The sequence below is a fragment of the Pongo abelii genome, chromosome 14 (genome assembly GCF_028885655.2).
Source record: "Pongo abelii isolate AG06213 chromosome 14, NHGRI_mPonAbe1-v2.0_pri, whole genome shotgun sequence".
NCBI lineage: Eukaryota > Metazoa > Chordata > Mammalia > Primates > Hominidae > Pongo > Pongo abelii.
Window position 1 is genome coordinate 66,696,456 of NC_071999.2, and position 23,291 is coordinate 66,719,746.

At 36.8% G+C, this 23,291-nt stretch overlaps 1 protein-coding gene across 1 annotated transcript; it reads right to left on the reverse strand.

Annotated features, from left to right (window-relative positions):
• Window positions 1-7,518: 7,518 nt before the first annotated feature.
• PCDH20 (protocadherin 20) lies at window positions 7,519-14,666 on the reverse strand. The gene is made up of 2 exons (XM_024230932.3): window positions 13,843-14,666; window positions 7,519-12,785 (listed from the first exon to the last, which is right to left on the reverse strand). The coding sequence occupies exons 1-2, from the start codon at window positions 13,972-13,974 to the stop codon at window positions 10,059-10,061; spliced, it is 2,859 nt and encodes a 952-aa protein (XP_024086700.3). The 5' UTR covers window positions 13,975-14,666; the 3' UTR covers window positions 7,519-10,058.
• Between the last annotated feature and the right edge of the window lie 8,625 nt (window positions 14,667-23,291).

The window sequence follows — 23,291 nt, forward strand, 5'->3', positions numbered from 1 at the left end:
GTGTCCTCACCTTTTTAAGATAAGTGTTAAGACAAATACTCTAAAGTCATCAAAAATGACTGACATGAAATAAAAAAGAAATGGACCAGTTTAAGAATGATACTTGTTTTTCTGCAAAATGAGGAAAGACATGACTATTTTAGCCTTTCAATCAGAAGAATTCTAATATGAACCCAAAACATTTGAACTGCACTTGCAAAGTGGTATTATTTTACTAATACAAAATGCAATGTATAATATCATCCTATGTATTATGTATTGGATATGCCAGTAGTAAATATCCAATAAAAAGTTGATGCATAGTAAATCAATTATTCTAATGAACTTCATCTTCTACTGTAAATTTATTGTAGAGTGAAGCAGCTTTTGAATTGGAAGTAGAATTGATAGAGAAGTAGAATAAGAATCTATTAAAAAACATAAAAATGTACAACCTCCTGAAAGTGCTTGTTTTCAGAGAAGTTGAGATTATAAACCACTTCAAATAATCCATGGATTCTCATTCATTAGAAAAGATACTTTGCCTGCAATAACATAAAAACCATACATTTTAACTAGTATCTTGTTTTCATGAGGGCAAAATGTTACATATGCAATCAAAACACATCTACCCACAGTATCTCAATTACAAATATCATTCAGTTAATCCCATCTCAAATTGGGTTTGAGATGAATTCAACAGTTCAGAGCTATTCATCCTAGCTCTAATCAACTGACAAAATATTTTATGGAAATAAAAACACCTCTGGTTTTTCCTTTCCTTTTTTTTCCTGTGACTGTTAGTAAAAGTGAAATGAACATAGAGTGGAACTGGCAGTGTTACAGTGCCTGGAACACAGTAGGATCACAATCTGTGATCTTAATTTCCATTTATATTTACATTAATTATTATAAGATTTTTAAACTTAGAAAATGATACGTATTTAACACCTTTGAATCATAAAAATTAAAACATGTATTGTAAAATTTACCTGAATAAAACAATATTTTGTTAAACTGAGTCAGTTGAACTCGGCCTTTAATGGATGTGTTATGTGTTTTTCAAGATAGTGTAGTTGTTTTCTATTACTGCTGTAATAAATTGTCACAAATTTAGCAGTTGAAAATAACACTCATTTATTAACCCCCAATCCTGTAGTCAGAAGTTTGGTTACAGAGTGGCTCAGCTGGTCCTTTGCTTAGTGCTTTGCAGTGCTGAACTCAAGATGTCAGTAGAGTGGTGTTTCTTTCTGGGAGATCTGTGGATGAATCCTCTTCCAAGCTCATTCAGATTGTCAGTGAATTCAGTTCCATGTGGTTACTGGACTGAGGTTTCCATTTCCTACCTGACTGTCATCTGGGAGCCTCTCTTATCTCCTTAAGGCTGGATAATCTCCCTATTTTAAGGTCCATAAGTCAATTACATTTGCAAGGTAAATGCAACTTCCCTTTTGCCATGTAACAGTCACAGGTTCTATGAATTAAGGCATGGGTATCTCTGGGGGACTATTATGCCCACTGCAGTTAGATTGATAAATGGTGATTGTGAGAATATTGAGCTTACTTTATGAAAGAGCAACAGCATAGTGACTGAATATGATCCAGGAAGCTGAAGGGGGAAGAAAACACTGGTTTCTTAGAATTCCTCCTGGCTCCATGAGACAGAGGTTTTGTATATTGTCAGAGATTTTACCTTTCTTTTCCAACACACATACTTTTAATGCTAAGGTATTTTATCTTCAATCGAGTAAAATAGCATTTCCCATCAAATGATTTGATTGCAAGTATTGTTATGTCACATGGCATCTAAACCAGGGTGTCCTGAGTCAAACATAAAGTACAAAAAAAGGAATTAATTAGATTCCCTTAAGTTGTATTAGATGTTTTATTTGAAAGAATTATAGGCCAACATAAACTCAGTTATTCTTATACTCAGTTACTCAGAAATGTGCATTTATGGACTGAATACATTTACAAATAAGATTGGGGAAATGGTACATTCTGTAGTGCTTTTTACAGAATAATAATATTTTGTCGGACTAGTTCAAGAAATTGGACATATGCAGGATAGTTGGCTTTGCCAAATTTAAATGCTTAGATGATTCAGTGGAAGTCTTTTAGGGATAAACTAAATACACGTTACTGAAATTCTTCTGTTTGCAGTGAATTTTAACTGCTATTTACAAGAAATTCTGTAAATCAAATGGCACGTTTTACTGTTAAAAAATGATTGAAAGCATCATAAATAGGAAGCTGTCTCAACATAAACCAATAGTATTTTTTAGCACCTGGTTCATGGTTAGCATTGCTCACATTCATTTGACTTTGAATATGTTTAGATTTTATAACTGAATTAGAAAAATGTGAAGGAAACTAGTTTCTCAATTTAATAAGGCAGTGGGTAAGTGGGAGCGGAGCTGGGTGGATGATGCTTTTTTAGGGGGGGAAGAAAACTAAAATAATTTTATTTATTTTTAGAATTCAAAAAAATATTTAGTTTATTGTCTTCCTTTGCTCTTTTTATTCTACCTTTAAGGTGTTTTGTTTTGTTCTATGAATTGTTTAGAATTACCTTCTGTAGAGTATTTTTTCTTCATAGTGAATGTATCTGCAGTGATTTTATACATTAATATTAAAATGTCCTTTCATCATACATTTCACCAGACATTATAACATTGAAAAATACTGTAATATAGTATTATTTGAAATATTTATGCAACAAATCGCAAAGTCCGTTTTACATTCCATTAAATCAAAACTTCACGTTGCCAAGAAATTACCTTAAAAAAATTTACACAAAACTATAAAATTGAGGTGATGTAATTATATTTGCAAAATAAAAACTAGTGCTATTCTTTTGAAATATAGTGGCAGGGTTACTTGTAAATATGTAAAGTCAATTAATATAATAATTATTTTTAAATTATTGTGGAAGGTAAGCATATGATCTTTTTAATGAGAGTAATTGGTTCACATCTCAGTGCAAACATTTCTTTGATCATTTAAGTGAAAGTTAAACTTTGGAGCTATAGGGAATTTTAATATTTCAAATGCATAAAAAATATATAAAAGCAAAAGTAAAAAATTTGATTTGCCTATTCTAGCCATAGAACACACCCAACCCTAATTTTGTAATTCATATATACTGATATTCTCCTCTATTAGCTTTGAATATATAGGGTATATCTCCAAGTAGTGCTTTTATCTGTCATAATGTTTCTTGTCTCTCTCTGATAGAGGTGCTTATGGAAGAGCTACAGGTGGCGGGTAGATTGGAGGAGGAACATATTCATTCCTATATATGTGTGGTTCACGTTAGTTCTCCCAAGCTGGAGAATAATTGTTTTGATGGAGAAAAATTTTATCCCTGTGTACAGCACAATGATTTGCTTGTAATAAGCACAGACTAATAGTAAATATGTTCAGTAAACGAGTCATTGATGATAACAGTGTTTATCTTTGTTGAAGCTTCAGAGTATTGGACCCTAAAACTGTAAGAAGTAAGAAAATGATCCCAAGTTCCCTTGGAATTGTAACATTTTATGATTTACTGAGATCCTAACATTCAGTTATCCTGAGTTTACCTTCAGTTACCTTATTAAATGTAAGCCTGGTCCTTCTCTTTTTTTTTTTTCTTTGTGAATTTAAAAATATTTTGACTGACATCTTTTTCCCTCTCTATATAGTGATTCCAAATTATCTGATGACAAACTTGTTTTTCTATGCTTTTAGAAAAAATTCCTTTAACCAACATTTCCCCATTCTCATTTTCAAATCAATCACGTCCTTTGTATTCACACTTGAGCCTGCCTTTTCTATAATCTATGTGTGAATTTTATATAAGTATTTATTCACATATTAGAATCAAATTTATTCCTTCCATTTTTCTGCTAGTCTTATAAAACTGTTCTTGATTATTCTCACGTATTCTCTAAAGTTTTTTAAATTTTTACTATTTTATAAAAATTATTATATTTGTCAAATATATAAATTTATTCTTCATATATTTTTCTCTTTAAGAAGGTACAAGTAGCTTCATTTGGAAAATTGTATCTTTTTCCTCCAAGTACATGCAGGATAAATATGATTCTTAATAATTCATTTTAATAATTAATTTTGATGAACCTCATTTTTAGATGAGATTTTATTTCAGAAAATTTATTTTAACACCTGGTATATTGCCTTTGTAAATATTACTTTGGTTAACTTTCTAATAAAGGTAAAATTAAAGGATATGTCTTAATGGAAACGTTTGAAGGAAAAGTAACTCTGCTAGCTATTTTTCTCAGGATTTTGAATATTTCTTACATTTATGATTGCTGTATTCTCCTTTAATGCACCCTGCTTTTTTTTTTCTTGATTCTCTAGGTCTTAGTTTCTTCAACTGTAAAATGAAGAGGTTGGACTAAGTTACCTCTATGGTTTCGTAATTAAAATAATAATATTTATTTTTTTTAAGGCAGAGTCTTGCTCTGTCACCCATGCTTAAGTGCAGTGAAATAATAATCTTGACCATCATGAGATTTCCAGATGAGGAAGGATAAACTTGTCATAGGAATAAAAAAAAGTCTGTGTCCATAAAATGCATAATTTGAATCAATAGAGCATATTGAGTATATATAGGCCTTTAATCTAAAACACTATCAACTTTATGGAATTATTTTATGTAATAAAAATATTGGCTTGGTGAAAGAATGAGCAAATAAATTGATAAGACAACCTCCCACGGGACACCACTTAATTACAATAGCAATAATTAAGCTAATATTTGTGGAACACAATCTGCGCAAAATATTTTGCATGGATTATCTCATTTAATTTTCATTACACCATGAAAGAGACAGTAAGTTCATAATTTACACATAGATGAATCTTAGGATGGGAAATTAGATTTTTCTGGAGGCTGGGACTGTATACAATATTGTTTTTACGTCTGCTAAATGTTTATTTAGCCTGAGTTTGAAAATTCTACCATTTGGTATTTGTTCTTATTAAATTCTTCTTTTTAAACAACATGATACTTGAAGCATAAGACATGTGAAATGACTTCACTGGGTTTTAAAATGATGTTAAATGTTTAAAATAGTGATGTTAAACCTGAAGATCTGCATGCTTCTTGGCTCTAACTAGCCATTTCACCTGGTCGTATTTCCTGGATCTTGTTAAGAGTTGCCTACAACCATCATATCATTCTTTCTTCGTATTCACATAACACTTGAAGTTATATTTACACCTTAAATTATCCACTTGACGTTTTATTATCTTAAGTTTTCGACAGGAAGGACTCCTCTACATGTGTCTATTTTTAGGACAACCACAAGTAAAATACCACAAATGGCTTAGATGAAATGTTCTTGATGAGTTCAATCTCATATTGGAATATCTGTCACATGGGCATAGAGTAATGTTTGTTAAATTGAAGAGGATTGACAGTCATAAAGATGAAATAAACTGGGTAAATTAGTGCCTTTATAATTCCATCTGTGTTATAAAACCCAACATTGGAGAAGCAGGTTATGGCTCCAATACTTTCATTGCTGACTTAATGTTTAGTAAATGAGTTCTGTATCTTTTTCAAATTTTTACAATAAGCTCAAAAGCAAATTATGAAAACTATTTACTTTCTGGTCATCCCATGCAGATTAACTCCTATGGCATCACAAGTTTAATCAGCTATACATTATTTATATCCTATATTACCTTCTATAATAGATCTCTTTTATATTCTCTGGTTCAAGTCCCCATTTTTCACTTAAATTGTCACTAAACCTTATAACTAGCATCCAGAATTTTCTTCAACACAAGATGTACAGGTGGCCAAAGTGATCTTTTGAAAACATAAACTCTCTGGTCTAAATTCTTAAAAGTCCCATTACCTTTCAGATAAAATTGTAACCTCCAAGTACGGCATATAAGTTTCTTCATTATTTGCTGTATACTTATGTCTCCCAGCTCATTGTTAATAATCTTTTTCATTCTCTTCATCCCTTTAGCAAAGGAAAACTGCAATATTTGTGGCTCTTCAACCATGACATGCTCACTCCCACATGTGTGCTTTTCCTACTGTTCCCCACTCAAATGCCCTTCCCTCCTGGCTGCCATTTTCTCTCATTTTCTCTTGGCTAACTTTTCCTTTTTTCAAGCTCATAACTTCTTCTGAGAAGGGTTCAAAATAGACATCACCTCCTTTAGGGAGGCTTCTCTGGCTTTCCAAAATTGGGTTAGGTCCTGCTCACATAGCATCCAAAGAATAGGCATTTATCACATATGTTTTGAAACGGGTTTTCTTATTGGCTTTCCACAGGATGACGTAAGTTCATTAAAAGACTTGTAATATGGGTACTAAAATATGTATGAGATAAATGACTCTATGACTGATTTTTTAGAAATCACCACGGTGTTCTTACTTCTTGACATTGGTGGGTTAAGTTTTAAAGTTCACTCAATTTTGTTTTATAACCTTAAAGGAAGACGTTCCTAGTTGAGGAGTCTATTTTACAAATGCTACTATATAAGGACAATTATATACAAAAAGTGACATTTAAAAATGATTATAGGCTATGTATTTATGTATATATTATCTGAAAAATATACACAATTTGTTATTAGAAATAGAAATAACTAAAAAAAATACTGTGCTGGAACTTTTTAGCTCAGGAATCCAAATTGTTTTAATTGATTTTTTTTCTGTTTTGAGTCTTCTTGTGGGTCCATCAATTCTCTTCAATAAATATTTATTGACTACTTGCACATAAAGGCACATGCTAGGCAGAGAATGCCTAGATCTGCAATATGGCATTTCGTGGCAATTTTGACTGCTTTTTCTCAGTGAGCAAATTTACCATAGAGCGATGAAAATGCTCAGGTATTTATGTCCCTGGCCTCCATGAATTGAGGCTGCCCAATGATTTGAAGAACACCAGCTGGTTGGTGCTGCAGTTTCATTACATTCTCCATTGTCTGCCAGGGATCAGGACCTCACAGAGTCCTCACCTCAGGAGGAGAGATCGGAACCTGAATCTCCAGAGGAGAGAGGCTTGCTTAATTTCCCCCTTTATAGTTGTCAATTTAGACATTTTCTGGGAGCACAAATTAGAATCCTTGTGAGAGATCTTACTGCAGTCAAATCAACTTCATACACCACTCCTAAAAATTGTTTCTAGTGATGTTATTTCACAGTAAAATCATGCCTGGTATTTTCCTAAAATACATGTAGAACATCTAAAACACTAAAAATTTACATTTCTTAATGCATCAATACTACAAAACTGTTTAAAAAGAATTTATTTTTCTCTTCTTTTCCAACCACCATTGATGAAAGCCTAACTGCCAGGACAGCTTTTTTTTTTTTTTTTAATAGGGTCAGGAAATCTACCCTAAGTAGTCAAATAACGTAAATTGTTTTTCCCTGTAGCTGAAATTGCTATGTTGGTTTTAAACTTCCCAATTCAAATTAATGAACAATTTTCTCTGTAGTGTAAGAGTGAATTTGGCAGTGCAAAGATCACAGCAATCTCTTCTTCATTAAATTGGGCAAAGAGAACTCATTGGTTCACAAACTGTTAAATGGATATTAGGGGTTTTAATGAATGGAACATTTATTTTTGTGCCAGCTCAACTAACAACATTGACATGATTAGCATACATTTTGGCAACTATTCTAGCACAAGGTGTCAGTAAAAAGGGGCTTTTATCTTTCAGTTTATTTTACTTTAGTTTCCCTTGTTATTAGTGTTTTTAATGTGAATGAGATGTTTTTGTAAAGGAAATCCTGCCACAAGAAGTTATTCAGAAATACATCTTTTTATTAATGTTACAGGCATTTCTCATGCTGGAGATAAAGTCCATTCCCCAAAATACATGAACCTTCTTCAAATTTGGAAATGAATCGAAAATTGTGCTATTTATACGGATGGTAAAATTATTGCACTTACGGAGGATTCTTAAAAATAAATAGTGTTACTTTATCTCATGAAGTTCCTTTCTTTAAAAAAGAGAAATAAGAAATAAAATATGACTAGTAAGAGATGTATCCTCCATTGCTACATATCAGTTATAAATGAAAAGTTTTGGGGGTTAAATGATCTTAGTCTCTTAGCTCAGATGCCTCTCATACAAAAAGAATTTCCAATAAAAATATATTTACTTTTTGTAACAAACATTGCTGCCTCATATACTTATTATTTTATTTATTGAAATTCTCAAATTGAAGAAAAATAAGATACATGAGTTAATTAATACAAATCTAAAAGAACTTGGCTGTTTGCATTCAATGTCTTTTTTGTAGAGTATTTTTGTTTTAAAAATTATTGCAAGCTGTTGCAACACAGCTAACAGAGGATTTGTTATAAATCTGTGGTAAAATGAAAATTTATAATGATATTAAATCTGTAATAAATTAATATGCATGTGCACATACATGGGTGCAAATTTTCTTATGAACTTACATCAAACATTTAGGCATACTCTTTTTCTACTATATATATGTCTATAACTACACACACATTTAATAATTTACCCAATGTTTAATTGAGTAATGAATTCGTTTAATATAAACTTTAGTATAGCAGAATACTACAGTTTACCCACATTTAACCCTAAAAACAAACAAATGACAGGCACTTCAGTGAAATAACAAGCCCATGTTCAAATATAAAATGCTAAAAGTGAGAAAGAAATTATGAAAATATATACCTTTAATTTGCAGACATATAAACACTTTTCATACAGTACAGATGCATGATGCCAAAAAGTAAAATGATCCAGTTTAAGCTAACACATTCCTTGTTTATACAGATTATTTTGCTATAGCTCTCATGTAAAATAATATTTCCAGCTCACATAATGAATTGAAAGTGAGAAATCACTGATGAAATATCTTTCTTCATTGCAAGAGATTCAGTAAAAGCTAAATTATCAAAGAAATCTGCTGCAGCTCTTACAAATAAACTGTTGGATTTAATCCAAAACCAAAGAAAGGAAGCCAGAAATGGTAGCCAACAAACCTAAACAACAACAAAAAGATAAGTACAGTATAACTTTCATATAAAAGGCCCAACTAAAACAACCAGTAGTGTACACAAGCCTCTAGAAGAATTCACTTTTAATATGATTTCTGTTTTCTTATGTGATGGATGATTTTAAGCCTATAAAAGTCTAATATATAACCCAAGTATAAAGTACGACCAACAAGTTGTAAAAGCACTAAAATGTCATGAATGCCTATGAAGCAACTAAAGATTGAAGCATTTCTTTGCTTCTGGCTGTTTTTCTTGGGCACAATATCTAGTTACATTTTCTGTAACGAAGAATATATATATATATATATGTATATATCTATTTCCCTTGTAATAATAGCAAGTGCAGTGGTAAAGCAAACAGAAAGCAATTCGAGTACACAGAAAGTGGAATACCCTTCAGCAGGTCGAATCTGTAACACAAGGCAATGTTTTTATCCTCACTAAAAAGGAATTGCACTTCTTTTTAACGCCTTCTCTTTCAAACTATATATGCACTTATGAGGTAATAAACATTCTGTTTACAAGTGCATTTCTTTTTTATCATATGTTTAAATAGGGCGAAATTTAATTTACTTTAATTTCATATTCGTTTAATGTTAAAAACAATATATTTAAAATATACTCTTTCATTAATTTCATGTACAACTGTCAAGTACAATACCTCAGTTCCCTGCAAAGGAGCAGCTGATGCCCTCTTGTGGTGACAGGAATTTTTAGATAAAAATTTGTTCCATTTTCTTACCTTACTCCCAGGTTTTATCAATCATCTGCTTGGTGTATGAAAGCTGCAAACCATGTCCAAGCTCTTTTTTTTTTTTTTTTTTTTTTTTTTAAATACAAGTCCTATAGCTGTTAGTACTAATTTTCACTTAAAAATGCTGTACACATTTTATAACCTCTGAATTTAAATTTAAAAACCTGTAAACAGCTATTTACAATACAGAACAAGTTATAAATTAGTCGTCCTTCATTGGAAATGCCATCAGCACACTCTTTTTTTAGGTGATGAAGATCCAAAATCAGTTAAAACATTTCTCTGTGTTATTCCACCATGAAATATCAAATATTAGAAATATCCATTGGTTTTCTCTCTCGCATATGCAAGTCAATTTTTCCTTTCAGTGGAATCTGTACTTCCAAATTTTCATCTTCCCTGGGATGCTTTTCCCCTTTCCTTAAACAGATGTATATGCCCATCCCTGTGACCAGTGTGATGGAACCCAAGCTTATTACAGACAGAGCTACTAAGGTGGGCATACAAGACACAGATTCTACCTTCCTATGAGTCGGTTCTATTGAGATTTGTGGTTCTTTCTCCTCTATATTAATCTCTGATTCTTTTCTTAAAAGACTCTCAATGTAACTCTCATTACTGACAGTGTCATTGACAAATAGGTTCACCATGACCGTGGAGTGGAGAGGCTCGGGATAACCATGATCACTCACTTTCACCAGTAAGCGATGGAGCCCATAATCTGTCTGCAGCAGTGCCTCTTCCAAAGTAATGTTGCCAGTTTTAGGGTCAATCCTGAAGGACTCAGGCCTAGGACCTCTTCTCCCTATGATGCTGTAAGCTATGACAGCATTCATGCCTGCGTCTTTGTCGACAGCATAGACTTCTGTAACCGGGGAGCCTGGGAGAGTAGAAGGCAGTACTAACAGATAAGACATATTAGACTGAGGAAATAAAACAAGAGGAGGGTTGTCATTGATATCTAGAAGGAGAATTGTGATTTTTGCTGTAGAGGAGAGGGCAGGCTCACCCCCATCAACAGCTTCAACCCACAAAGTATAGGAGCTTTGCTGCTCTCTGTCCAAAGAGACTTTAGCCCTCAGCATACCCTTTCCTGTATCTATGACAAAAATATCACTCTGGTTCACCACAGAAAGGGCGACCCATCCATTTTGTCCAGCATCAGCATCTGTTACACTAATTACTCCAATCTCACCATAGCCTGGAAAGTTTTCAGGCACAAAAAAGCTGAAGTCCTTGTTGATAAACCGAGGACTGTTGTCATTTTTATCCAACACTGTGAGGGCCACAGTGGCTACTGATTCTCTGGGTGGCTTCCCACAGTCAACAGCTCTGACAGTGTATCTGTACTTTTCTTTCTCTTCTCGGTCCAGCTGAGTAGAAACTGTCAGAATTCCTGTGACACTGTCTAAGGAAAAATATGATGGAGCATCGGGTCCCAGAAAATATGAAACTTGGCCTCTCTCCCCACTGTCGGCATCTGTAGCATACAGCTTAGTCAAAAAGGCATTGGGTGAGTTGTTTTCTTCGATGGTTAGTTCTATTAAGGGTTGAAGGAAAATTGGAGCATTATCATTGTCATCTAAAAGTTGCACTTTAATGACTCTTTTGGCATGAAATCCCTCAGAGTTCCAAGCCACCACAGCTACTTCATAGAATTGCTGTAGCTCATAGTCCATAGGTTTTGTGGTCTCTAGTAAATATTCATTATTGTATGGTTTGTAAGGTGATAACCTAAACGGCCCTTCACCATCCAGGTAGCAGTTAACCTTGTATTTGCCTTCTGGATCTCTTATGGTGAAAAACGCAATGGGAGTGTTAACGGGTTCCAGTTCTTTCAGATAAACAACACCATCTATCTCATTTGCTATGTAACGAGGGACAATTTCAGGGGGTCTGAAAATAACTTTGATAATGGACACAAGAGCAGTGATTACAGCAGGGATGCAGCCTGGTCCATTAGCAAGGATGGTGAGCTTGTGGGACTGCAGAACACTTCCTCCAATCTTACTGAAAAGTTTAATGATGCCAGTGTTTTCATCCAGGTGAAATAAATCCTTAGATGCTTGTGGAACTTTCTGACTGTAAGAATAAGTAATTTGAGCATTGGTCCCCAAGTCTTTATCCACAGCCTGGACAGCTGCAATTGGGGTGCCCACTGTAGCATTCCCATACACAGTGACATTGATTTGTGAGTCTGTGAAGAGAGGGCAATTGTCATTAATGTCACTTATGCCAATGGTGAGAGTGGCACTGCCCAAAAGTGGTGGAGACCCACCATCCTCAGCTATGATGATGCTCACATACTGGTCCTGGGTTTCCCTGTCCAAAGCACCCATGACAATTAGGTAGGGGGTGCGCTCCCCATTCTCATTCTCCTCCACGTCCAGGGTGAACATACCATGGTAGTCCAGTAAGCGATAGGTCTGCACCCCATTAATGCCTACATCTGGGTCCACAGCAGGATGCTCTATGGCCAATCGGGTGTTTACAGGTGCATTTTCCGGGACCCACACCGAGATCTGGGAAACAGGGAACTGCGGGGCGTTGTCATTGATGTCTCTGATGGCGATCTTCACCTTCACAAACCTGAAGTACTCCTGAGGCAGGACAAGCACATCCAGTAGCAAAAGACAAGAGTCAGAAGAAGGAGAGGAGGAGATGGAAACGCTGCCGCCCCACGCAGTCCCTCCGCCCCCTTCAACACACAGGGCCTCCCTGTCGATCTCCTGAGCTGAAGTGTGCAGCTCCCCAGAGCGGTTGTCTAGGGTCACGTACTGGCCACTCAGTCCCCGGGAGGCCAGGCTGAAGGAGAGAGGGGGGTTCCACTCAGCACCGGTGCGCTCTGGCAGCTGCGACTGCGGGTCCGGCCTCCCTGCAGACCGGGGCAGCAGCCGCAGGTCCTCGGCCAGGCTGCCGATGAGCACCCCCGCGGGCAGTCCCTCGTTTAGGCTGTACAGAAGCTCGGTAGCCCGGCTGTAACTCGCGAGGCAGCTGAAGGGTCCCACGAAGAGGAAAAACAGAAACAGATGCTGGCGTGGGGGGAGGGAAGAAAGCTCATTACACACACGGGGAAATAGGGGTCCGAGAGAGAAACTAGTGCCCCTGTGATCCTTGCTGTCCCCATCCGCATTCCCAGAAGCAAAACCTCTAGTTAGAACGGGGGCCGAGAAGAAACCTGCTGCGAAGGAGAGATCTGTGGTGCAATATCGTCTCCAAAACTTAATTTTGCTGTTCACTTTCTATCCCCTCCGCCCCCGCCTTCCCCCCTCGTTTCCCCATCACCACCCTCATCCAGCTAACATTCAGAATCCCAAACCATAAAACATCCCTGGAAACACACGCCGGAGTGGAGAGGATTCCGACTCAGAGACTGCGCAAAGCGACACGGAAACCCAGGGTAGGTGATGGGGAGGGAGGGGACCGGTAGTAAAGAGCACTGAAAGGTGGGCACTTTATTTCTCCTTGAAGTGATTCTGCCATTAGAGTGCTGGAACACGCAGTGTGTTACATCCCTTACTAAGAGAACCATAAAAACAACCACAGTCGCAATAATAATAATATAGAAAAAATACCAACACTCCCTCCTCCACCTCCAACACTTTAGGTCTTAGGTCGGAAAGAGTGATTTTTATTTTAGCACACATCTGAAATCAAATCGAAAGGATCTGGATTTCCACCCCTTACCAAGCCGTCACTAATTCCCCTCCCTTAGGGAGAAGCAAAGTAAACGCGGAAAATGGCTAAGCAAAAACAATTTGTCAGTTGCAGTAGGCATTCATAGCCAGACGCCAGCAGCAGGAAACGATCCCGAACCCCTGTATCTAAAGCGGATTGAGCGCACCCCCGATCCCCTCGACCTTATCTGGATACATTTCTTGCTTCAGAAACTTCCTCTCATGACCCAAGGACTTCCCTATTCCTTGTTAAAAGGAAGACACATTATCCCAAACTCCCTTTCCCTCCCCGCGCCATCCTTCCCGGGAAGTTTAGATAAAGGTAGAAGGTTTGAAAAACCATCCGAGTGGGAATTGCTTCACAATACTGCAACTTGTCGGGGTCGCGGGGCTCCTTGACCCTAACCCTTACCGGCAGGTTCCTGTGGCTGGTGCTGCTCCTGGGACGATGTAGACGCCCCATATCCAGGCGCGGGTGCCAGGTTGCCGGGCACCAGCTCACTCCCAGGGCCCGTGAGCTGCGCGCATTCGCTCGGCCGCGCATTCCCTGGGAGGCTGCAGTCAGAGCGCTCTTGAAGGGAGGGCGGCAGAAGACACTCCCTCTCGGTTCATGCAAATCGCTGGGGGGAACTTCAGCCAATAGTCATTGGCTCTTCAATTAAGGACAGGAACTCAAAGAGTGGCAGAAAGGCAAAGGGGCAGAAGGGCACATTCATGGTTTTCTGCCCCGGACGCAGGTAACTCCATACCCTGCCAGAGGAGCTGGAATGGGGGACTTGCTCCTGAAGACTGCGAAGAGGCACCCCCGGGTTGGGCACAGTAGCGCTTGCCTACCAGCCTCCTTCCTTGCCGCACCATTCAGATGCCAAGTCCACAGGTTGCTAGCAAGAGAGGGAGAATTAAAATAAATAAATAAGCTTGCATTTGTATATGGATGTAACAGAGAGAGGAAGTCGGCGCCACAGAGCAATCACAGGCGCGGTCCCAAAACGCCTGCTTTGCCAACAGTTCCTCCTGGAGCCTCGGATCCAGCAGTGTTGGCACAGAGAAAGAAAACGCACTTTTCTCAGCTAAGGGAAGGAATCTCAACTTCTGTGTAACGTAGGGTGAACCGGAAAAGTAAATATATGAATTCAGTGAAGGTTTCGACATACCCCAATTTTGAATCTTTGCTGTGGGCAGTGGTAGAGCTTATGCTAGTTTCCTAGTTGGAGGCTCAAATGTCTCTGGGTGTTTGCCTTGTGGTCTTATTTTAGAGGCAGTAGTGGCTTCTGGATGCGGGGAAGACCCAAGGGGAAAGTAGAAACAATTGTGCTGTAACACAAGTAGTTCTGCCTGCAAGTAATCTTAAATATATTTATCTAAGCGGTAAATTGCTGTGGGGAGGGGGAGGGATTCACTGAAGCCTAGGTAAAACATTGGTTATTTTTCAAATTAGTCCTTCCTTCCTTCCTTCCTTCTCTCCCCCCCTTCCCCTCTTTCCCCTTCCCCGCTTCCTTCTTTCCTTCCCCCTTCTTTCCCTCCCCCTTTCCTCCTTCCTTCCTTCCTTCCCCTTCCCCTCTTCCCCCTCCCCCCGTCCCTCCCTCCTTCCTTCCTTCCTCCCTCCCTCCCTTGCTCCCTCGCTCCCTCGCTCCCTCACTCTCTCCCTCTTTCCCTGCTTCTCTCCCTTTCTCTCTCTCTTTCTTTCTCCTGGATTGCCTACTGGAAAACTGGTCCTTTATAAAGGAATTGTGGAAGAGTGTGGTGCCAAATGCTTGCCTATCTTCTATGGCTTTGACACTGAATAGCTATGTAACCTGGAGTCACCTAACTCCTGGTCTTCTGTTTCCTCATTTATAAAATCAAGGCTAGTGGGATACTCCAGTGCATTAAGCCTCTGAAACACTTTTTGATCTGCAGGTTGCCATGTAATTAATGGAAAAGCCCATGATTCAGCCTTTCCTTGAGAAGACATTTCTCTTCATCGCTAGGCTTCCAGATATCCTCTGCAGGGTCCTGAACATAAAACCTCACGTGCTGAATGACCAGTGACTGAGCCTAGAGTGAAAAAAGGTCTTTGATATCTGATTTCCATATGCTTACTGTAGGAACTACTTCAATTTTCCCCTTCCACCAAATGCTAACTAAAATATAAATTGCTTGGCTGAGCTAACTGTTTTGCTTCCTATCCTTCCTATTTTGTCCTCATTTCTACGAATCCTAAAGACAGAGTCCTAAATATGGACAACACACTACATCAAAACACCTGGAGGGTAACAGCTTGTTATTGTGCAAATGGGGCTGTACATGGAGTTCACAAGTCTCTCTATAATACAAATTTGGCATATAATTTGAACCTAGCTGGTAAAATCAGTTCCTTCAAACTCTTTACAGTGAAAATGGAGCGCTGATGAAGTAAACCTCAGCCCCAACTACCATCACCCCACCTCCCACCCCCCACCCCCCTCCCCCCTCCCCCCTCCCACTCCACCCCCTCCCCACGCCACACACACACACTCAGAGGAACATGCACATCTGAGTTGAAGGTTGGTAAACAAGCCACAGCCAGGGAAGCGTGATCTCCCTCCTTGTGCTTTTTAGCTGCTGGTTCTGCCCTACAGCTGAACTTTTGCCATATTGGTAAATATTTACTTTGAGGTCTGTAGTTGAAACATACTTGACTCCCCATATCAGTACCAAGCTGCTTCTGAAATGTGTTTAACTTACATCTTTATACAATACCCACAGCTTCCCCAAGTTGGAGGCCCACGGCCAGAGTTAGGCAATCTGTCAGCAGTCAGAGAACCTGCAATCTGAAACAATTCTCCCCCAGAGACAGAGCAGCAGAGTGGGCTGTTTATCTGCTCACAGCTCATGCCCTCTCCAACAAGTTAAGATCATCCACCTTTTTGGTGGAAACGTAGGGAGCTATTTTCTTCATTTTTCCTTTGTTATAAGGACATTGCACAGGAGCTATTGTTTATGATGATAGTCCAGGTGAAGTGACATTTTCTCTCTGTAATTATATCTCAAGTCTTTACTTTTCCCTGGCCCCTTACTCTCCCTTTCCCTACTTTGCAGTGGATGCTTGTATTACAGATGCACTTCCTTTTTAAAGTGTTTCCCCCAGCCTACACCAGCAGAATCTTCGTCTTCTGACCTTATCACCCAGCTGGTCTCTATGGAAAGGGTTATTACCATACCTCCCTTTATTAAGTTGAAAAGAAATTAAATATACCCATTTGGCCATAATTATTCTCTAGAGTTTTTCTAAAAAGCATAAACATGAATTATAGCAAAAGTTCTTCATGTAAGTTGAAACACAAGTATTGAACACATCTTGAAAATAATGTTTGGAACCACACTAACAACCACATTTGCTTTAAGTGACTACGGTGATTGCAAAGTCCCTGCATGGAAGTTTGTCATCAAGATTGGGAGATCTTGGCATAATATTGAACAATACCTTACACGTCACATTTCAAACCATTCACTGAACTACTTGTTATTATCTTTCCTCTCTGAAAATCCAAAGGTTTTACACAATGTTTATACCCGAATTGGGCTTAAATAAAATAAAAAGGACTAAATAGACTTCTTTCTTCCCATGTATCCCTTCTCTGGGCCTTGTGAAAGCATTCCCAAACTCTTATTCCTTATGATGCCACCCTGTGACCTACCTTCTGGTGTCACATATTTCTAACGATGACTCAGAAAGCTTCTATGCTATTAGTCCCTTGAAAATAATACTTATGAACTTCTTAGACGTCTCAATTGCTCTGGGCCTGCTTCCCACATGTTTTGTAAAAATCGATCTAGAAGAATAGTTAGATTATATGCCTCCCAAGCCTATTTTTCCTATAGACAAGGAAAACAACAGGATACAATAGACGGTGCACTGAGCTGAGCCAGAGGAGCGGATTACATTCTTTGGGTTGTTGCTAAGTTCTGTGTGACTTTAGACAAGTCATCAAACTTCTCTGTTTCAATTTCATAAAAAAAGACCCCTACACACTTCATGCACGTATATGCATGAAATGGCTTACCTCATATCTGGCATTAACAGACACTGCACGCTGATACACAGGTTAACTTGATTAGTACTTACTGCATTCTATCACTAAAACATACTATTTTTCATTTACTGCAAGCCTTCTTTTTGTAATTTTATTATCTCCACTACAAAGACGTGAGCATGATTATAAGTATATATCAAGATACCATCTTTGCCTGGGCGCAGTGGCTCACGCCTGTAATCCTAGCACTTTGGGAGGCTGAGGTGGGTGGATAGTCTGAGCTCAGGAGTTCGAGACCAGCCTGGGCAACATGGTGAAACTCCGTCTGTACTAAAAATACAAAAAAAAAAAAAAAAACCCTAGCCTGGCATGGCGGCGTGTGCCTGTAGTCCCAGCTACTCGGGAGGCTGAGGCAGGAGAATGGTGTGAACCCGGAAGGCAGAGCTTGCAGTGAGCCGAGATCGCACCACTGCACTCCAGCCTGGGCTACTGAGCGAGCGAGACTCCATCTCAAAAAAAAAAAAAAAAGGTAAGAAAAAAAGATACCATCTGTAAACTTTTTACGTTTTAAATCTTTAAAAAAAATTTTTGAAGCACTATGCTTTACAGGTAGTTTTATTTGTATTTCTCAGTTAAATCTACTTCCACTATTTAGATTAGTTTAATAATATTATGGTGTACACAAAGTTTCATGCAATCACTATATACACAGATATTTAAAACTATCTTGAACCGTAACCATGTACATGTTCTGGTTAATTCATAATTGCAAATAAATATAAGTTTAGAATATTACCTTATTTTAAGGCCATTTCTCTTTTTTTGTCTTAATAGAATTTTTAAAATTAGAAGTCCCTTTTGATGAATTAAAATATATGTATGTGTGTACACAAAATATATTATTAATATATAGGTACATATGTAAAAGTGTAAAATATACCACATATAAGTATAACATATAATAAATATATATACAATGAAATATTATATCTGTATTCTTTTTTGATTCAATCATCAAGGTTAAGAAGATGATTACATTTGAAAAACCAATAAAATACCTGAGAAATGATAGATTGGTTATCTAGTGTCAATTATGTTTCAGACATGCTATTAGGTGATTGACATATGTAATTTAGTTAATCCTTATAGCAGTTTTATAATATAGTTATTATTATACCAGCTTTATAGCCATACATAACATGCTTGTCCAGAGCCTGATCTGTGACCTTCAAAATATGTGATCTTTCTACTCCGGTATGCCTTTCTCATCAGAATGGGAAAATAAAGGGCCCACACACATTTAAATGTATTTCTATTCAACATTTATCACTCATTTAAAATAAAAAAATTGGAGGCATAGATGTGTTATATGATGTCTTTTTGAAGGAAAGGATTCTTTAGTCCATTACTACTTCGTAAATAGATACATACACATGGACATAACTTGTCTAAGCTGTGTGGCTAACTCAAATCTCTCAATGTATACATGTAAAATATATAATGTGTGTATAGCTGTGTGTATACTTGGAAGTACTGAAAAGCCTTGGGTAATTTTAGGGATCACCTAGTTAGCCCTCATTTTACATGTTAGGTGACAGTAAGAAAGATGACTTATAGCTGACTCAAATTATGAAAATACTCCCATTTCTTATAATAGCACTAGATTTTAACCTCACAATTGCTCTGATATTAGAGGATAACCTGTAAAAACAGTATATTTTTTAAACCATCTATGGTTAAGATCAAAAGCCTTGATTTTAAGAGTTACTCTAAACTTTATTTTATTTTATTCATTGTTCAAATTTACAAATATTTACAAATATTTTTAAGTAACTACTGAAGTACTAATTATTTTTTAAGTATATCACACAAACTGAAAAAAATCCTACTTCATTTCCCTACACTATTCAGAAATTAATAGTGAGACTAATAGGAAATCAGCAGTGAGGACTTTTGCTAAAAAAGCTGGACAGTTAATTTAATAAATAAACATACATTTACACACTTGCACGAAGAAGGTGCGAATGAGCTAATTTACTATAAAACTTGTATTCTAAAACATTTACTGCTGTACTATGCAACTCATACATGGGAGCTTTGTAAGCATTATTCTGTCCTAATGACTACTTTTTTATGTTTTAGAAAACTTTGTGTAAATAGATTGTACATTTCTCCTCTTTCCCTATATATTCCAAAAGGAAAGAAGATGATAGGGTGGAAGGGTCCTTTCATTTCAGAACTCAATTAGCATCACTTTAACAGGGATAAAAATAACTGTGTGAAGTCATTAGAAAACCCCAGGCCTAATTTTAGCTAACATTTTCAACTTTTCCTCCTTATCCTGAAAATAAATTTTAAAAGTCATTTTCAACTCATTTTAATTTCACATTCTTTCTTCTCACTTCTGGTAGAGGTGATAATGAGCAGCAAAATCATCAAAAGAAAGGTGGTGGGATTGAGGAGGGAAAGAAATGAAGGGCATAGAAAATTCCACAAAGTGGATCAGGAGTTGCCGAATAAAGAACAGTTAACTAAATGCGATTAATTGATGATGCATATGCCTTACTTCCTGGAGTCAGTCCCTGGGAGATTTGAAAGAAAGAAAAAATACAGGCTGTGCAAAGAATAAAGCAATCGTAAACCCTATGAATTAGCATAGAAATTAGGTCAGGGCCAAAACAAATCTATTGAAGGAGAGAAAGAATCTTAAATTTTGTTTTAGGAGACCGATCGTCTATTTCTTCAGATACCTATTTTTCATTCTCACAAATTTAAGTGTTACATATGGGAAAGTTTAATGAAAATTTATGCTCAAGTAATGTTTTTATACAGATCAACATACCTTTTGACTGGCTTGATAAAATCTCTTCTTATCTGACTCTGTGAGTCTAAAGTGTGATTGTTAAAAACTGCATGACTGTTCTAATCTCAGCATGTGTGGCATATATAAAAGCATTGAGTGAGTATCATAGGGTCAGTAAAAGACTTTGTCAATGATGTACGTAGTTAATATTTTCATGGCGAAAATATGGAAAGCTAAGATCACTAGCTACTTCTTTCTTGATATCTCTTTAGAAGGAGAGTAGAGTTTGCTGACCTCAATTTCATTTACTGCTAACAGCCAGCAATATACAGCACCTAACTTTCACCAAGTGCGTGGTGGACATTACCTTGAATATTCACAAAGTCTCTGCAAGTTAATGAGGACCCCATTTTACAGATGAAGAATAGAAGGCTTTTAGAGGTTAAGTAGGTTGCTTGTGGTCACATAGCTTTGGAAGTGGCTAAGTTAGGAGGAACAAGGAAAATTTGAGTTAGTTTATTATAATGTTGGTGAGCCTTTTAAAAACAAATATGGGGAATATTCTAATATTAACTGAAGCAAGCACATATGTTGAATAATGAATATGTACACATCATAAATAATGCATATAATCTGATAGTAAGAGAATCATTTCAAAAATACCAAACATCTGGAAAAATTAAACAATCATAAACTTCCATAAAAATGTACATAAGCTATATTTCTGAAACAATGAGTACTCTGTTTTTTCTAAATTATTTGAATTATCAAGAAAAGAATGTGGGTTTTGTAACAGAATTTTTATAAACAATTTAGAATTATATGGCAATAAAACATTTACTTGGAGAAAAGAATGTGCTTCTTGATAATGAAATTGTAAACATCCTAAAGGCCCACCATTTCTTAATTGTAGATAATATTAAAATTTGGTCCAGTTGATATCAACTTTATTTAGAATATAATAGTAACAGTTTTTTTGTGGATTCCTTCTCTTTATGAATAAATATATTCTGCATTAACTAGATTTAAATGAAATATGAATAATAATTGGTTCTTAATGAAAAATTTTATTAAAGCTTATTTTAAATATTCATATGTTCTTTTAGAATTCAAAATGTCAGACAAATGTAGATAAGAATTTAGACTTTGTGCAATTTAACAGTCACGTAGACAAAGGTCAAAAAAAGCTGGAAGGGAAAAAGAGATTTGGAGATTTCCATGAGAAACAATATTTTTATGGTATTTTTCTTTAAATAAAAAGAATTAAAACTTTTTAAAATGTGCCGTAAGCATGGCATATATTCTCTTGAACTTCTAACCTCAAATGATTCTCCTGCCTCGGCGTCCCAAAGTGGCAGGATTTCAGGCATGAGCCACCGCGCCTGGCCAGCATGGTATATATTCTATATAGGAGCAACTATTCTTATTCTAAATGTGGATGTACACGGTGTGCTTTCTCAAAAAAAAATAAAGCACAATTACTGCCACTTTGTATTTCAATACCTCTCCAAAAAAATCCAAATCTATTAGAGTCCTGCCAGAGCTTGTTAAACTATGCAGCAATTATTATAAAAGGCGTTTTACACATAATGTACACCAGTCATAAAGCTGAGAGACCTCAGGTATCCTTACTAGCTGTGACTGTGACTATTTAAGCATTTCTGTAGGATTTCTGGATCCAGGTTGATTCACGATGCCATCTCCACACAGCCATACAATGTTGAAGAAAACCTCAATTAGGCTATAGCCATGGATCCATCAAATCGGCATCATTGTCACAGGCTCTCTGAGGTGTTACATGCAGCCTACAATAGACCTCCTTAATATCATAATCAAAGTAGCAGTGAGTTTTCAGCAAAAAAGACAGGTTTTCACTTATCACTTAAAACCATTTATCACAAAATACTAGAAATCTTGATTCAATGTTATATTCTCCCTCCAGTAGATTTTGGTAAATGAATGCCATATTTCTCAGACGTTATCAGACACTAAAGAAGGGTCGTAACAACAGAGAAAGTGTCACGCTCTTCTTGTTATTGCTTTTCTTACAAGTCATTTTTCACATTCATAGTCCACTTTCCCTGACTTCAGTGACACTACACTTATTTGTGTTTTGTACCTTACATCTCTGTCCTATTTTTGTCTTTGCTCCTTTTATCACCTTTTAACTATAGGTTTCTCCAAAGGTCGTTTCTGTTTCTTTCTATAGTCACTCACTGGGGAGTCCTTTTATTGTAATTCTAGTCATCCACTTCTATATTTAGGCCTTCCAATTGCACTCCCAATGCCTTCAAATTTATGCATCCTCAAATTTTCCTGTAATTAGGAAACATCATCTAGAGTTGAAAAGTCATTTTTCCCTAGGTGAAATCTCATCCCTAAGGATTTTTATTCCCTCTTCCACAAATGGCCTGTTCCCAGTCAGACAATCTACATATGACAATGCTTCTAGCATAAAACAGAAACATCCATACTTACAAACTTTTTAGCTACTTAAAGGTAGTTCACAAGTATATTTATTTGTACATCCAAATTATTATGAAACCAACTACTATTGCCAACTCTTGGTGGAAGGCAGAACTGAGGTACATGGCTTTGTTCTCACCATATTAGTACATAGAGGACTGACTATTCTTGGAACATAGCAGATGTAGAAGTTTGAAAAAAGCACACAGTGCAACAGAGCACTGTTGCCTGAGAAAAGTCAACTGCCTGACTCACAAGAGGCCTCAGAGGGTGGCATTAGAGTCATGAGACATAATAACAGCTACCAGTTTTTGAGTATTCACTGGACTAACATATTTATGTGTATGTGTATGTATACATATGTAAATGTGTCTGTGGGGGGGGTGTGTGTGTGTTGTATATAAATTCTCACAGATAGGTATCATTATTTGCAATTGAAAACTGGGGAAATTATAGCTTAAAGCATTATGTACCTTATCCAAGATCACACAGCCATCATTTAAATCATATCAAGCATTACCTTAATTCAAGCACAATTACCCTGAGGGTATTAGGCTATACAGTCTATAGGCTGAAAAATTGAATTTGGGGAAGGAG

Coding starts and splice junctions, on each gene's coding strand:
- PCDH20 (XM_024230932.3), bottom strand. CDS start 13,974: ATGCGCGGCCGAGCGAATGCGCGCAGCTCACGGGCCCTGGGAGTGAGC. Junction 12,786..13,842: donor CCAGCCACAGGAACCTGCCG/GTAAGGGTTAGG, acceptor CCCCCACGCCAG/CATCTGTTTCTGTTTTTCCT.